The 15,204-nt window shown below is 35.2% G+C and overlaps 1 protein-coding gene across 2 annotated transcripts in view; it reads left to right on the forward strand.

The window, feature by feature from the left end:
• Nucleotides 1-15,204, forward strand: part of EFR3A (EFR3 homolog A) — a 163,023-nt gene that overhangs the window by 87,884 nt on the left and 59,935 nt on the right. For both annotated transcript variants that reach the window (XM_027845506.1, XM_027845507.1), the window contains 2 exons: nucleotides 2,839-2,917; nucleotides 5,042-5,177. In XM_027845506.1, coding sequence (XP_027701307.1) covers nucleotides 2,839-2,917; nucleotides 5,042-5,177 — 215 coding nt within the window. The remainder of the gene's footprint in view (nucleotides 1-2,838; nucleotides 2,918-5,041; nucleotides 5,178-15,204) is intronic.

Consider the following 15,204-nt stretch of genomic DNA (forward strand, 5'->3'; position numbering starts at 1 on the left):
TTCAACAAAACAGGTGACAGGTGAAAATAAGCATAGTATAGTCATATGTATATGTATATGAGTGTATATGTGTATATACATGTATGTTTATAAATATCTATGTATATGTGTACATATGTCCATGTTTAATTGTAGCCTTCTTTAGGGTGGGAGGGTATAAGAGGGAAAAAAATAAAGTAAAAAGTGCACAACTAAGCAAAGATGTAAGCAAAGAAAAGCTAGGCAGCTTTGAAAATAGTGTGTAGTATTTATTATGTAGGTTTTCTTGAAATGGAAATTTATTGTTTTATATTGAATCCTCTCATTCTGCTGTGTATATGACAATTTTTTTCTTTTCTCGTTTTGTACTCGTTTAAAATAAATCTTAAAATTAAAAAAAAGAGTATATGATGGAGAGAAAAACAAAATCAGTAATGATAACCATGAATGTGAATAATATGAACTTAAGTAAAAGATAACAACACCATGGATTTAGAAAACAATGCAAAATTTTGATTTTTAGAAAAATATATAAACCATAAAGTTTGACATAGTTAAAATGTGGGGTCAGAACATAATTTTTTTTTTCTGAATTAAAAAAAAAAACCAAGTATAGAAATTAATTATTCCCTGCCAGGCTACTGTAAAAGTAGACATCATTAAAAGAGATAAACTGACAAAGTATTACTCTCATTAAGTCATCTGTAATTGTTTCATAGATAATGAAGTTAATCATCAATACACATGCATTGAACTGTGTATCACCTAAGTACTTAAAGGAAACGGGGTTTCTGTTCCTTTAGGGAGAAGTATCTTTCAAAACTATCCTAGTCATGAGCTTTGATGAATCCCTTTCAGACCTATGCAAATCTAACAAAAACATAAAAAGAAAGTACTTAAGGACTTGAGTAGAATTTTTGAAAAATTAGCTTTTGATAGATAGCTAATGATTGAAATGAATGGGAATTGAAAGGAAAATATGTACTTCTCAACTTTTTGTGGAATCTTTACCAAAATTGATGTGTGCTAGGGTATTTAAAAAAAAACACATCGAACTCAAATTCAGAAAAGCAGAAATATTTAACTTATCCTTAACTAATTATAGTGTATCAGAAATTATAATCAATAAAGGACATTTGAAGAAAGAATTCAATCCTAAATAGGGACCAAGTAACCTAATCCTAAATAATAATTTCCTTGGTTATAACTACTCTCTAAGGCAGAAGTTCTTAACCTGCGGATCTGTGATTTTTTTTTCCCATTTAATGTTGTAACCATTTCCTTTATCATCTTGGAGTATGGAGAGATGTTATACTTGGGTATAAGTCACTTCATGCTTTCACCTGTTCTACACTACTTGAAATTTTCATCTTTTTTTTTCCTTGAACTATTCATAATGTTTTCATCTCAATGATAAATAACTAGTTAAAATTTTTATAACCAATTATCACACTACACTCTTAATGATTTGAGTACTGCACTGAACTTCCTTTCTTTACTTTCAGCTCCCTAACCCTACCCTACCAACCTCCTACTGTCCCATTTTTTTCCAGTTAAATTACCTCGTTTTGTTTTGCCAATTCACTCCTGTTTTCCTCTGTAGTTTTATTCCCTGTCCTGCTTAAGCTTCTTTAGTTCTTCTAAGTCCTTTCATATCCCCCTTAATTCTTTTTTTTAGACACCTTAATTGTTGCTGTTTTTTCTCCTCTTTCAAAGCACAAATAGAATCTGTACTAGTATCTATTTTCCTTCAAATTTTCCTTAATTTCTCCTCCCGAGGTTCAACCTCATCTGCTTCACTAGTCTAAACACCTTAGTCCCCAACATTTCGTTCTTCCATTATTTTCTCCCAGAGAAGCCAGAATGAATAGTCTTTAGGTCTTTATTTTTAAGAAAATTGGTAAGAGTGTAAGTTCTATATGTATATAAAATACATTTTTTCCTTTTAAATATTTGTTCTCTTTCTGTTTCTTCCTTGTTCTTAATAATACAGAGAAATTATGTTTTGTAGATTTTTTTAATCCCTTGCTCAACAAACAGTTATCCTGTTTTGTTATTGACTTGCTATCATTCTATTTATGGATCAGTAATATTGCCTCCTTTCTGTCGGTTCTTAACCACCTTACTGTCTTTTATCTTATTTCTAATTTTATGTATGTAGTTTGTCAAAATAATAATGATCCTATTGAGCATCATTGCATATTGGGAAAGCTTCCATTTTTTCTCTATTACAATTGTATCAGTTGTCCCTAGTTTTTAAGCAAATGAGAGTCATTGCATTAAAAATAGCAAAGCATTAGTCTGGTAGCCATTGCATGAGTTGGTTGTCTTTGTAATAGACAAATTGAAACAGAAATCTATATAACATAGATTTTAATTGAGTTAATTTGTGCAGCTTTCTCATTTTTGCAAGTGACATTTTAGTTTACATATTTTTCATGCATGTGAAATGTAGAAATTATTTGTATTGGGAATAACAGCATTATTATTGAATATCCTGTGCTGTGTAGCCATTTGAAAAAAGCCTAAATGTATTGAATTTTACAGTAGAGTGGTGTTATGTAGCATTTTGGGGGTTGCAGTGTTCCACATAAGTGAATTATTTGGCAAGTTAAGCTTTCTTCTTTAAACCGTAATATTTTTATTTGAATGTAGAGGTGGAGGGGGGAGCAGTAGAGAAGGGATATGGGCTTTGTTTTCTTTGGTTGTGATTACTTCCCTTTTTCTTAAAGGTTGGTTGTCAATAAATGTAGTTTTTACTGTACTTTGGCTGTTTTGTATTCTTAATCAAAGACAAAAAAAGGTATTGACATTTGTGAGACTTGATAATACTGAATGGGGTTTTTCTTTTGCTTATAGACATTTAGATAATCATAACCTCTGGGATCCTAATGAATTTGCAGTCCACTGCTTTAAAATTATAATGTATTCCATTCAGGTAAGATTTAATAACTTTATTATAATTACTAAGTAACATTGGTTTTGAGTAAGTTCCATTTAAGTTTTCAGCAAAGAAGACTCAACACAGAGTGGCTTGAAATTACTCTAAGGCTTTCAGAACACCCCATATAGGACATTTAATGTTACATTTAGTTGATCTCTGTTGTTTGCTTTATTTTTCATAATGACTTATCAAACTTCAGTCAACTTATGGTGGAGGGAAGACTACCATATAAGTTAATCATATGGGAGGCATGTCTGTGATTTGTAAGATGAACTTTTTTATAACTCCATAGCATTTCTTTTTAAAATGAATTTTTGTTGATAGCTTTCACTTTTATATCACTTACATTTCCTAATGTATCCCTCCTTTCCCTCCTCAGAGAGCAGTTCTCTATAACAAAGGGAAAAAAAAGAACAAAAAAACATATTGGCCCCAAAGAAAAGATAAAATAATTGATCTTCTCCCTCTCCTTGAAGGGATGAATGACTGTGAAACACTGTATTTATGCAATTGTGCATGCATATATGATTACATGTGTGCGTTTGTGCATGTAAGTGCATGTGTATGTGTGCGAGTTTGTAGAAGGTGATGCTCGAGCTGAATGTGGTAGAAACAAGATTCAGAGAGGTAAAGTTGAGGCCCTCCTTTGTGGATCCAGAGTTCTGATTGATTAAAACAATAGATACACATACAATAGACTCCATAGTTACATAAGTTATTATGAGAGAGAGCATGGCATGCTTTAGTAGATGCTTGGATGGATTCTGCTAAGCCCAGCATTGGTGCTGGCTGCTTTTACTTTCCAACTCTGTGTTCCAGGGTATGTCACTTAGCCTTTCTGGATCTTACTTGTTCCATTATTCAAAAAGACTCATGATAATTTTCATACGTACGTACATTTCATACATAGTGTGAGGATCAAGGGAGATAATATTGGACAGAGATCTTTACACACCTTAAAGACCCTCTATAAATGTCACATGTCTTAATTATCATGTTGGGAATAGAAAATTAACAAACACTTGTCAGGATAATAAACATTTTGGTTAAAAGTGTAAGCTTCTTTAGAGTAAAAATATTGTCATTGCTCTCTGCTCCAGTGCCCAGTAGAGTGCACTATACAGCAGGGGCTTAAAATATTTCTGGAATTAAACCCTGGAGGCTCTAGCAGGAAAAGTCTAACATTTAGGCAATTTTTTTTTTCTTTTTCCAACCAACTCCTACTCATAGCTAAATGATCTTCCAGGTCCTTTTTAAGTATATACTTTTTTTGATGCATATATAACAGTTTCACATATCATTGGATAACTCTTAGCCCAAACTTAATATGATTGATTAAAAATTGTACTAATTATCTTTTAAAGATGTGTAGACTTTAATCCTATGCTATTGACCTCAAACTAGATTTCACTCACTGTCTGTTGAGAGCCAGTCACCCAGGCACATGTCAGAGCTGGGATTCATATTCATGTCCTCTAACTGCAAATCCTATGCCCTTTCCACTGTATCATGCTACTTCTTGTCTGTTACATTCACATTTAAAAATTTTATATTGTCTGTCTTTGTATGGTATGACAGTAATTGATAGTTATTTAATGTTTATGTTCATTTGATCCCCCATTTAAATCTTTAAAGTATAGATACTGCAGTTAATATTTCCATTTTGCACTTGAGGAAACTGAGGTTTAGATTGAGATGATTCATCCAGGATGGGATTCCTACCCAGCTTTTTCTGATTCCAAGTCTAGCATGTTATCCACTATACCACTTAACCTTTCTTATGATATGAATTCTTAAATATTATATCTAGTTTTAATTTCCCAAAACCATAGTCTTTCTACTATGCTTAATATATTATTCACTTTTCATGAAAGGTAGACAGTATTTGAATAATGGTGATACATAAAATTTAATTGTATTTTAGAGACAAATATAATCAACATGAACATAATTTCAACATTTCATTTGATAAATTAAAAATTCACCTTTTCTTGAGTGTAGAAAGTAGAAAACTGTTTAAATTGAAAATTTGTAATAATTCCCTTGGTAAAATAAAGTAATTTTTAAACGATAAGAGAATTGCTTTTTACATGTCAGGTATTTTTTCATCTTTATTAGGCACAGTATTCTCACCATGTGATCCAAGAGACCCTAGGACATCTTGATGCTCGGAAAAAAGATTCTCCGCGTGTTCGAGCAGGGATTATCCAGGTTCTATTAGAAGCAGTTGCCATTGCTGCTAAAGGATCTATAGGTAAGTAATATTAAAAGAAATATTTAGTATATTCTTATGTTTAGTGAGTATTTTTGTTGGATTAGCAGCATATGAAAAGGTTTATGAGAAGAGACTTGATCATAATGCATTTTTTTTTCTTGAAAGTTTTAATGTAAGTTGTGCTAGGAGTTCATTGCCTACACTAACACGCATATACACATTTTTTAATAGAAAATTTAAATACTAGTAAAACTAGTACTAGTAAAACTTTTTATTGATTAATTCAATGAATATTAAACACCTGTTATATAGAACACTTGGTGCTATGCAACATGGAAAGAAGAGAATCCCATCTCTCTGGGAACTTATAATGTAGAACAAGAGATAATTAGGATGTGACATAGGAGGTACAAATAACTGCTATAAAAATTAGAAGATGGAAGTCATACTTTATAAGGGAGCAGAAGTAGTAGGAGATTAGGGAACAGTGCATGGAAAAGATAGCACCAGGTCTGGGCTTCAAAAAGTTGTTAAGAATTGTTGGAGATAAGAATTGTTGTCTAGGAGAGACAGTTTGTTATGAGCAGAAATAAGGTACAAAAGGATAGGACATATTCAGGGATCCAGTTTGGCTGTAACTTAGAGTAAAGCTAAGAAAGGTGATGTAGGGATATCCTGGAGAGCCTTGAATATCAGGCTAAGGAATTTGGATTTTATAGGTAATGAAAAACTTGAAGAATTTTGAGCAGGGGAGTGAGTTGACATCAGCTCTGTGAAGTGTAAAGTGTAAGGAAACAAGCTTATATTGTTTCAGGATTGGTAATGAGAGTTTGAGTTAGCATGATAAAAGTGAGACCATAAAGTAGGGAATAAATGTGAGGGGAAGGTATGTGTGTATGGAATTGATAGGATTAAGGGCCCCTGGAGATTGAGAAATATAACTGAGTCACAGATGTCCTTTGGGTTTCTAACCTGAATGACTAAAAAAAGGAATTGTTTGGGCTTCTTGGTCATATGACCAACAAGACGGAGGGCTAGATATTCTTCCCCATATTCACAGCCTTTCAAACTCTAAAGTAGGAATTATATCCCAGAGCTGAAGCAATTTCAGCTCTTTAGGACACCAAGAATCCAAACAAGGTAAAAACCGGATGAACTAACAACAGGCAAGGCTAATCATTAACCCTTAACATACTCACACAGTACCCTCTCTTATCATATACCATGTTCCTTTCATCAGTCCAGCACAAGCTGACCTGTGCCCTTACAACAGAACTCAGTCACCCTAATTATTTCATCCTGTCTTCCCAGTGCTGCAGAAATCCAAATTGCAGAAATTTATTTAGACTGTGCCAAAAGCGAGGGACATGAGAGCACTGAAGAGTGATAACCCTCTGTGTTCCAACAGAGCTTAACCAGAGAATAGAGGAAAGAGGAACCTGGGTCAGGACATATGTGGAACTCAATAAGCTTGAGGAAAAGAGTCCAGCATTCACCTGGGGCCAATATCATCTTGCCTTTGGTGGAGCAGAGAAGCAGGCTAGTGAACTATAAATTGCTCATTGTGGGAGGAGGTTGAGATAGCTTTGAAATCCATTCCTCAGTGAAACTTCCATCAAAGAAGGAGTCAGAAATTGAGCATTAGGGGAAAATAAAGAGAAAAAGACTGAAATTACCAAAGATCTCAGGAGAAAGGAAATTCAAAGACCTGAGCATAAATGGATATAACCAGGAAGATAGTAATGGTAGAAGGGGAAATGGCTTCTAGATCAGGAAAAGGAACTCAGACACCTGTGAATAAATACATAGGAAAATTAATTAACACCTGATGAGGCAGAGGACCCTGTGTATTCCCAAGAAAACACTGAAAATGGCAAAATGATTCTAAACAGTTTGAAAGAAAAATAATTTGGAAAGCAGAATTTATAGCCTGCATAGTAGAAAAATTGTCAAGACAGGAAAATTTGAATCCATCGTGGCAAATCTTACCAAAGAAACAAAATGAGTGTAACTCATTGGGAATGCAAATACACAGAAGTGAACAACAATCTGAAAGAAGAGAAACAAAAGGCAGTAATATTAAATGAAACCATCATTTTCATACAAGCAAAGCATTTTGGTCTTGAAGACAGGATGCATAGAGATAGCAAAGATTATAGCCTCCCAGAAGAACAAAAGTAAAAAAAAAAAATGAACACCATAATGATATAAATAATCCAAGAATACTCAGAATTTCTGAACATAGAAAATAGAGTGACAGTTAAAAGAATCCACAAGTCATCTCCAGAAAAATCCTGTGTTGCCAACTCCAAGAAATAAAATGGTCAAATTTAACACTTCCACTGACAAACAAGTTTTCCAAGTGACCTGGGGAAAGATCTTCAAGCATTAAGGAAAGGACACTTGAATAACCCAATACCTTTCTGCATTCACCAGAAACTATGGGAGGTAATGGAATAATGTGTTCCATTATTAAGGGCTCAAGATGCAAGCTAGGGTGACCTACCTTGCAAATCAGAGCCTAACCGTTAGTGAAAAAAGATGGGAATTGAATTTAAAAGAGCTATTTGAAGTTTATAGAAAGACATTATTTGCTTCTTAAACATCCCAGATAACAGAAATACATTGAAAAAAAATTTCATCCTGTTATTTATTTTCTTTGCATTATCAATTAAAAAAATCACTACATGTATTAATGTAGCTTGGTCCTTCCAGGTATTCTTAAATTCTACTCCTTTTATTAAACTTGCAAGAATATGTGCATGCCTTAGCATCTTAATTCATAAAAGAAACATAACCTGTACTACCAGAAGATGTGGATAATAATACCATAGTGGTAAGAGATTTCAATGTCTTTTCTCAGTTTTGGATAAATCTAACAAAGGTAAAAGAGAAAATAGAACTGAACAAATTTCTAAAGAAACTAGAACTAAAACTCTTATGGTAACTTTTAAATGAGACTGCTGAAGAATGTATATATTTCTCAGTAATAAGTGCAACTTTTATAGTAATTGACCATGTATTTAGGGCATGGAGATAATAAACAAATGTGAAAACTATGAAAAATAGTAAATACATCCTTTACAGACCATAAATAGTAATAAAGACAAACTTAAATGGAGACTTGACAATGAAATCCAAATAGTGAGTTGATCAAAAAATAAATCATAGAAACAATAATTATGTAAAAGAAAATGCTAATGATGTAACAACATACCAGAATTTCTGGGTTGCAGCTAAAGCAGACCTCAGGGGAAAAAACATATTTGCACAAACATATATTAACAACAACAACAAAAAAAAGATGAATTATAGATTCATCTTAAATTAAAAAGTCAATGAATCATTCTAGTGTAAGCATAAAAGAGGAGATATTAAAAAATCAGAGGAAAAATAAATAAACTAGAAACCAAAAAGAATATAGAAATGACATAATTAAAAACTGGTTTTTTGAAAAGACCAATATGATTGATAAATCTTTAGCCAATTGAATTAAAAGGCAGAAAATCATATCAGCTAAATAGCAAATGAACAACATGAAATTACAACAAAGCCAGAAGAAAATAAAAAATAACAATAGTTAAAACCTATTATATACAATAACATGCTAACAAAATTGAGATCACAAAAGAAATAGCAAATACCTCCAAAAATACAAAATATCTAGAATAAAAGAAGACTAAAGAGAGATCTTTACCCCATCTCAGAAAAAGAAATATAACTATCTTTTAAGAAACTACTAAAGCAAAATCTCCTGAGCCTGATGAATTCTGTCAAACTTTAAGGAATAATTAATGCCCATAATTCTCAAAAACTGAGGAAGATATCACTGTTGTATAGTACTAATATCTAAAACAGAGAAGGATAATACATAGGATAGCTATAAACCAATATCATTTAATTAATCTTTAATTTTTTTAAATAAAATCCTGTGAGATTACAGTCATTCATCTAAGAAATTATAAATTATGGCCAAGTTGGATTTATACCAGGAAGGCAAGAATGGTTCAATTTTAGGAAAACCATCAATGTTATCATATTAAAAACCAAAACATCCCAAACATGAATTATTTCAGTGTATGTAGAAAAAGCACTTGAAAAAGTACAACACTCATTTACGCTACAAAAAACCAAACAAACAAAACCCTGCAGAATATAGGTATAAAGATACTTTTTTTAATATCGTAAAAAGCATTTATCTAAACCTAAAAGTAAGCATTGTATGCAACAGACATATACTAGAATTTTTACCAGCAAATACAGGTATAAAGCATGGATGCCTATTCTCCCTACTGTTATTTGATATGATTCTCGAAATGCTAGCGATGACAATAAGATGAGAAAAATTAAAGGTAAAGAAGAAGCAAACTATCCCTATTGTGGATGATATAATGGTTGATTTGGAAAATTCTCAGGAATCCTTAAGGATATTATTTGAAACAGTAGCAAAGTTGCTACAGAAACAAAGTTGCAAGCTTTAAAACCAACCCTCAAAAAATCACCAGCATTTCTTCATAATAATAGCAAATACAAGAGATAATAACAGGGAAAGAAATCCCATTCCAAATAACTAGAAAGTGCATAAAGCATCTGTAGATCGATAGTCCACAGCATACAAAATACTTGTATAGATTCAATTTTACAGTGCTCCTAAAAGAAATAAAGAACAACTTAAATTGCTTCAGGAATATTCAGTGCTCATGGCTGGGCTTTGCCAATATAATAAAAATAACAATACTACGAAAGTTAATTTATATCTTTAATGTTATACTAAACTATCAAAGGGAAATTTTATAGAAATTGGTAAAATAACTTCATTTGGAAAAACAAAAATATCTAGAATATTAAAAAAATTATGAAAAGCTTGAATGAAGGGAGAATAACTGTGCCGGCTGCGCCGACCTTGTGCTGGCCGCACTGTACACTCTCCTCCTATAAGGAGCAGGCTGCCAGAGTCATACTTACCAGTCTTCGGAGCCTACCCGGATACACACATAGAGAGGAGCCGACCAGGAGGTGCCAACACCCGAGCTTTATTCAGAGGCCATCACAGCAAGGCCAAGCAGGAAGGCCAGAGCAACAGAGCAGGAGCAAAGAGAGCGCGTGCTCCGACTGCGACCCGTTCCTAAGTACCTACTTAGCCCCTCCTCCTCAGCCCGCCTACTAGTCAATGATTTTAGGGTCAGATACCGGAAGGGGCTGTCTGAGTTTAGCGCACCAAGGGAGAGGGAGTGACGCAGGAGGCTAGGACCGGATACAGGAAGGAGGCGTCTGGGATTAGTGCATAGACAAAGAGAGAGCACGTGACCTAGGAAGTCAGGCCCAGATACCGGGAGGAGGCGTCTGGGGTCAGTGCTACACAAAGGGAAGGTACGTGACCCAGGAAGTCAGGAAGGACACAGGAAGGAGGCGTCTAGGATTGACGTTGCATATAGGGAGGGGACTAAGCAAAGGGAACTTGTCCTCTGCCATCCCACTCCCACGTGGCACAGCCCCCTGCCTCAGGAGCATGTGCTCTGCTACTTCCTTGTATCCTGATCCTTCCCCAGCTTATCTCACATAGCACTGCCCACTGCCTCAGGGTCTCTCCGTATCCAGCCCATCCCAGTTCACCACAACTCCGCCTACCACAGCCCCTGCCTCAGGGGTGTGAGCTCCGGTCACTTCCAAATACCCAGATCCTACCCCAATCTTGCCACAATCCCCACCTGGCAGCAGACAACATCAGACAGTCCCTCACAAATAACCCTTGTAACCTCAAACTATATCGTATATCATCAAAACCATCCAATAGTGGTTAAAAATAGAAATGTAAAATAGTGAAACAGACTAGACAGGAGGGATTCAGAAAGAATGACATTTAATGACCCAGTGTTTAAGCAGAAAAAAAAAATTACTCAGAAAAGATCTCCCTTTTTGATAAAAACTGATGGGAAAACTGAAAAGCAGTTTGGCAGAAATTAGACTTAGATCAATACCTTATACCATATTCCATAAAACATTCTAAATATATATGTGACCTTAATATACTATAAAAACTATACTATTAAAATGAGGAAAAAATATACCATAAGAACTATACTATAAAAAGTTACCATAGTATGAAAAAAATTAGAACATAAGCAAATCATATACCTCTCATAGCCTTAGGTAGCTGATGTATTTTTAATCAAATAAGGAATGGAAGCAACAATGCATTGATGATGGATTTGTGAACTGATATCACCATTGAGGAAAGCAGTTTGAAATTATGCAAATAAAGTGACAGTTACAAAAGATAAAATAAATGAATATGAACAAACAGATCTCTAAAGAAGAATTGCAAATTACTAACAACCATATGAAAGAATGCTCCAAATCACTTATAATAAGAAAATACAAATTTAAAAAAAATTTTACTATTTCACATTATACCCTGCACTTTGGCAAAGATGACAAAAGGTGAGAATACTTAGTTTGTTGGAGGGGTTGTGGGAAGATAGGCACACTAGGATAGAGCCAAGTTGGTGGAGTAAAAGCAGGGACTCGCTTGAGCTCTCCCCCAAACCCCTCCAAATAACTGTAAAAAATGACTCTAGAGCAGCAGAACCCACAAAAAAAATAGAGTGAAACAAATTTCTAGCCCAAGACAACCTGAAAGATTGACAGGAAAGGTCTGTTGCACCAGGCTGAGAGAGTAGCGCAGCACCAGCGCAAAACATGCCAGCATAGATGGCCCCCTGCAAACCTGGAGCAGGCCTTAGGGAACTGAATTACTAGTAGCTGTGATGGTTTCCAGACTTCTCAACCCACAAATGCCAAAGACTACTTAGGAGGTCAGTAGAAAAGGTCTGTTGAACCTGGGTGGCAAAAGAGCATGGTCCAGCCCCAGCCTCAGCGCATCTCCAAGATGGCGGTGGGAGCAGTTGCTTCCAGACCTCTCAGCCCACAGATGGTAAAGGGTTCAAACAACTGATTGGAAGGAGATTACAGGGATCTCTTTGCTGGCACTGAGGCAGGATTCTGTTGCTTTGCCCGTAGTTGGATCTGGGTTGCAGTCCTGGGGCAAGGGGGAGCACTGGTGTAGCAGAGCTTGTAGAAGCAGTGGAGAGGAAACCCTCCTCACAGTTCTAGGGTAGAAAAGAGTGCCTGTAGTCACTCAGACCAGAGCACAGGCCAGGAGAGGAGTAAACACCTCTCCTTAGATCATACCACCTTGGAAGAACTGAAAACTTACAGTTCTCTAGAAGTATCTCTGAAAACAGCTGCACAAAACCCCTGAAGCTTGGGTACTGTCCCTACCTTAACTGAGACCTACCTTAACAAAGAGTTAAAAAGTCAAGTAATAGGCTGTGAAAATGAGCAAACAATGGGGGAAAAAAAACTCTGACTCTAGAAACTTACTTTGGTAACATGGAAGATCAAAACACCCACTCAGAAGAAGATAACAAGTCAAAGCTACATCCAAAGCCTCCAAGCAAAATATGAATTGGTCTTGGAGCCATGGAAGAGCTCAAAAAAGATTTTGAAAAGCAAGTAAGAGAAGCAGAAGAAAAATTGGGAAGAGAAATGAGAGTGATGCAAGAAAATCATGAAAAATGAGTCAACAGCTTGCAAAAGGAGACCCAAAAAATACTGAAGAAAATAACTATCCTGCTCAAAAATCTTCATTGGTTTTGTATAAGATGACATGCTAGTTCTAAATTTATTTATTTTTAGTTTTCAACATTTACTTCCACAAGATTTTGAGTTCCAAATTTTCACCCCCTCCCCAAGATGGCATGCATTCTGAATATCCCTTCCCCTAGTCTGCCCTCACTTCTATCTGTCCCCCGCTTCTCTTATCCCCTTCCCCTTCTATTTTCCTGTAGGACAGGATAGATTTCTGTACCTCATTTCCTGTATTTCTTATTTCCTAGTTGCATGTGAAAACATTTTTTTTAAACATGTGTTTTTAAAACTTTGGGTTCCAAATTTTCTCCCTTTCTCCCTCCCCACCCACCCTCATTGAAAAGGCAGGCAACTCAATGTAGGTTATACATGTGCAGTTATGGAAAACACTTTCATAGTAGTCATGTTGTGAAAAACTAACTCTATTTCCCTTAATTCTATCCCGCCCCCCCCCAATTTATTCTGTTCTTTCTTTTGACCCTATCCCTCCTCAGAAGTGTTTGCTTCTGATTACCTCCTTTCCCAATCTGCCCTCCTCTCTATCATTCCCCTGCTGTCTTATCCCCTTCCCCCCCCCATTTTCCTGTAGGGTAAGATAGGTTTCCATACCCAATTGAGTGTGTATATTATTCCCTCCTTAAGCCAAATCCTATGAGAATAAGATTCACTCATTCCCTCTCACCTTCCCCTGTTTCCCCTCCACTGTAAGAGCCTTTTCTTTTCTGTTTTTTTTTGTGAGATAATTTACCCCATTCTACCTCTCTCTTTCTTCTTCTCCCAGTGTAATCCTCTCTTACCCCTTAATTTTATTCTCCAGATATGACCCCCTTCATCTTCAACTTACCCTGTGGCTTCTATCTATATCTATATCTATAGTTATAGCTATAGCTATAGCTATATCTACATACATATAATTTTTTCCCTCCAACTACCCTAATACTGACAAAGGTCTCATGAGTTATAAATATCATCTGTCCCTGCAGGGATGTAAACAGTTCAGCCTTAATAAGTCTCTTATGATTTCTCTTTCCTGTTTACCTCTTCATGTTCCACTTAAGTCTTGTATTTGAAAATCAGATTTTCTATTCAGCTCTGGTCTTTTCATCAAGAATGCTTGAAAGTCCTCCATTTCACTGAATGACCATTTTCTCCCCTGAAGGATTATACTCAGTTTTGCTGGATAGGTGATTCTTGGTTGTAATCCTATCTCTTTTGAACTGTGGAATATCATATTCCAAATCCTTCATTCTCTTAATGTAGAAGCTGCTAAATCTTATGTTATCCTGATTGTGTTTCCACAATACTTGAATTGATTCTTTCTGGCTGCTTGTAATATTTTCTCCTTGACCTGAGAACTCTGGAATTTGGCTACAATATTCCTAGGAGTTTTCCTTTGGGGATCTCTTTTAGGTAGAGATCAGTGGATTCTTTCAGTTTCTGTTTTGCCCTCTGTTCTAAAATATCAGGGCACTTTTCCTGGATAATTTCTTGAAAGATGATGTCTAGGCTCTTTTTTTGATCATGGCTTTCAGATAGTCCAATAATTTTTAAATTCTCTCTCCTGGATCTATTTTCCAGGTCAGTTGTTTTTCCAGGGGGATATTTCACATTGTTTTCTAATTTTTCATTCTTTTGGATTTGTTTTACAGTGTCTTGATTTCTCATAAAGTCACTAGCTTCCAATTGCTCTATTCTAATTTTTAAGGAAGTATTTTCTTCAGTAAGTTTTTGGACTTCCTTTTCCATTTGGCCCGTTTTGCTTTTTAGGTCATTCTTCTCATTGGCTTTTTGGACCTCTTTTGCCATTTTGGTTAGGCTATTTTTTAAGGTGTTATTTTCTTCAGCATTTTTTGGGGTCTCCTTTAGCAAGCTGTTGACTTTACACAGTAAAGTTGTGTTGGCTATTACACAGTAGAATTGGGATTCAAACCCTTGACTTGTGATTTCTATAATCCAAAGATTTTTCCATTGTAACACATTTCTCCCATTAATTAAATTAATTTACAGCAACAACAGCTACACATTTTTCCCATAAATTATACAACTTTAGCTGTTTAGATAGAAGGAATTCTCTCAGTTCATTTGTGAGCCCAGCTTTTCACTTCTGGACAAAAAGAGTGCTATCCAAAGTCATAGGATTATACATTTATTGTGTTCACCCCCTCATTTTACAGATGAGGAAACTAGGGCTCAGAGAGGATAAGTTGATTTGCCCAAGGTCACAAGGTAGTAAATCTTGTAGGTGAGAAAACTTCCGCTTCTTTCCAATAAAGCCATTGACAGGCTGGCTTCCATCTGCTTTTCTAGCCAAAACTGGTCTTGCTGTTCCTTACATACAGTATTCCATCTCATTTTCTATTATATTTGTACAGACAACATCTCTAAAGAGAAGTGTATAAAATGTTCTGATTTTCAA

Source organism: Vombatus ursinus, unplaced genomic scaffold (assembly GCF_900497805.2).
Source record: "Vombatus ursinus unplaced genomic scaffold, bare-nosed wombat genome assembly UNPS02014973.1, whole genome shotgun sequence".
Taxonomy (NCBI): domain Eukaryota; kingdom Metazoa; phylum Chordata; class Mammalia; order Diprotodontia; family Vombatidae; genus Vombatus; species Vombatus ursinus.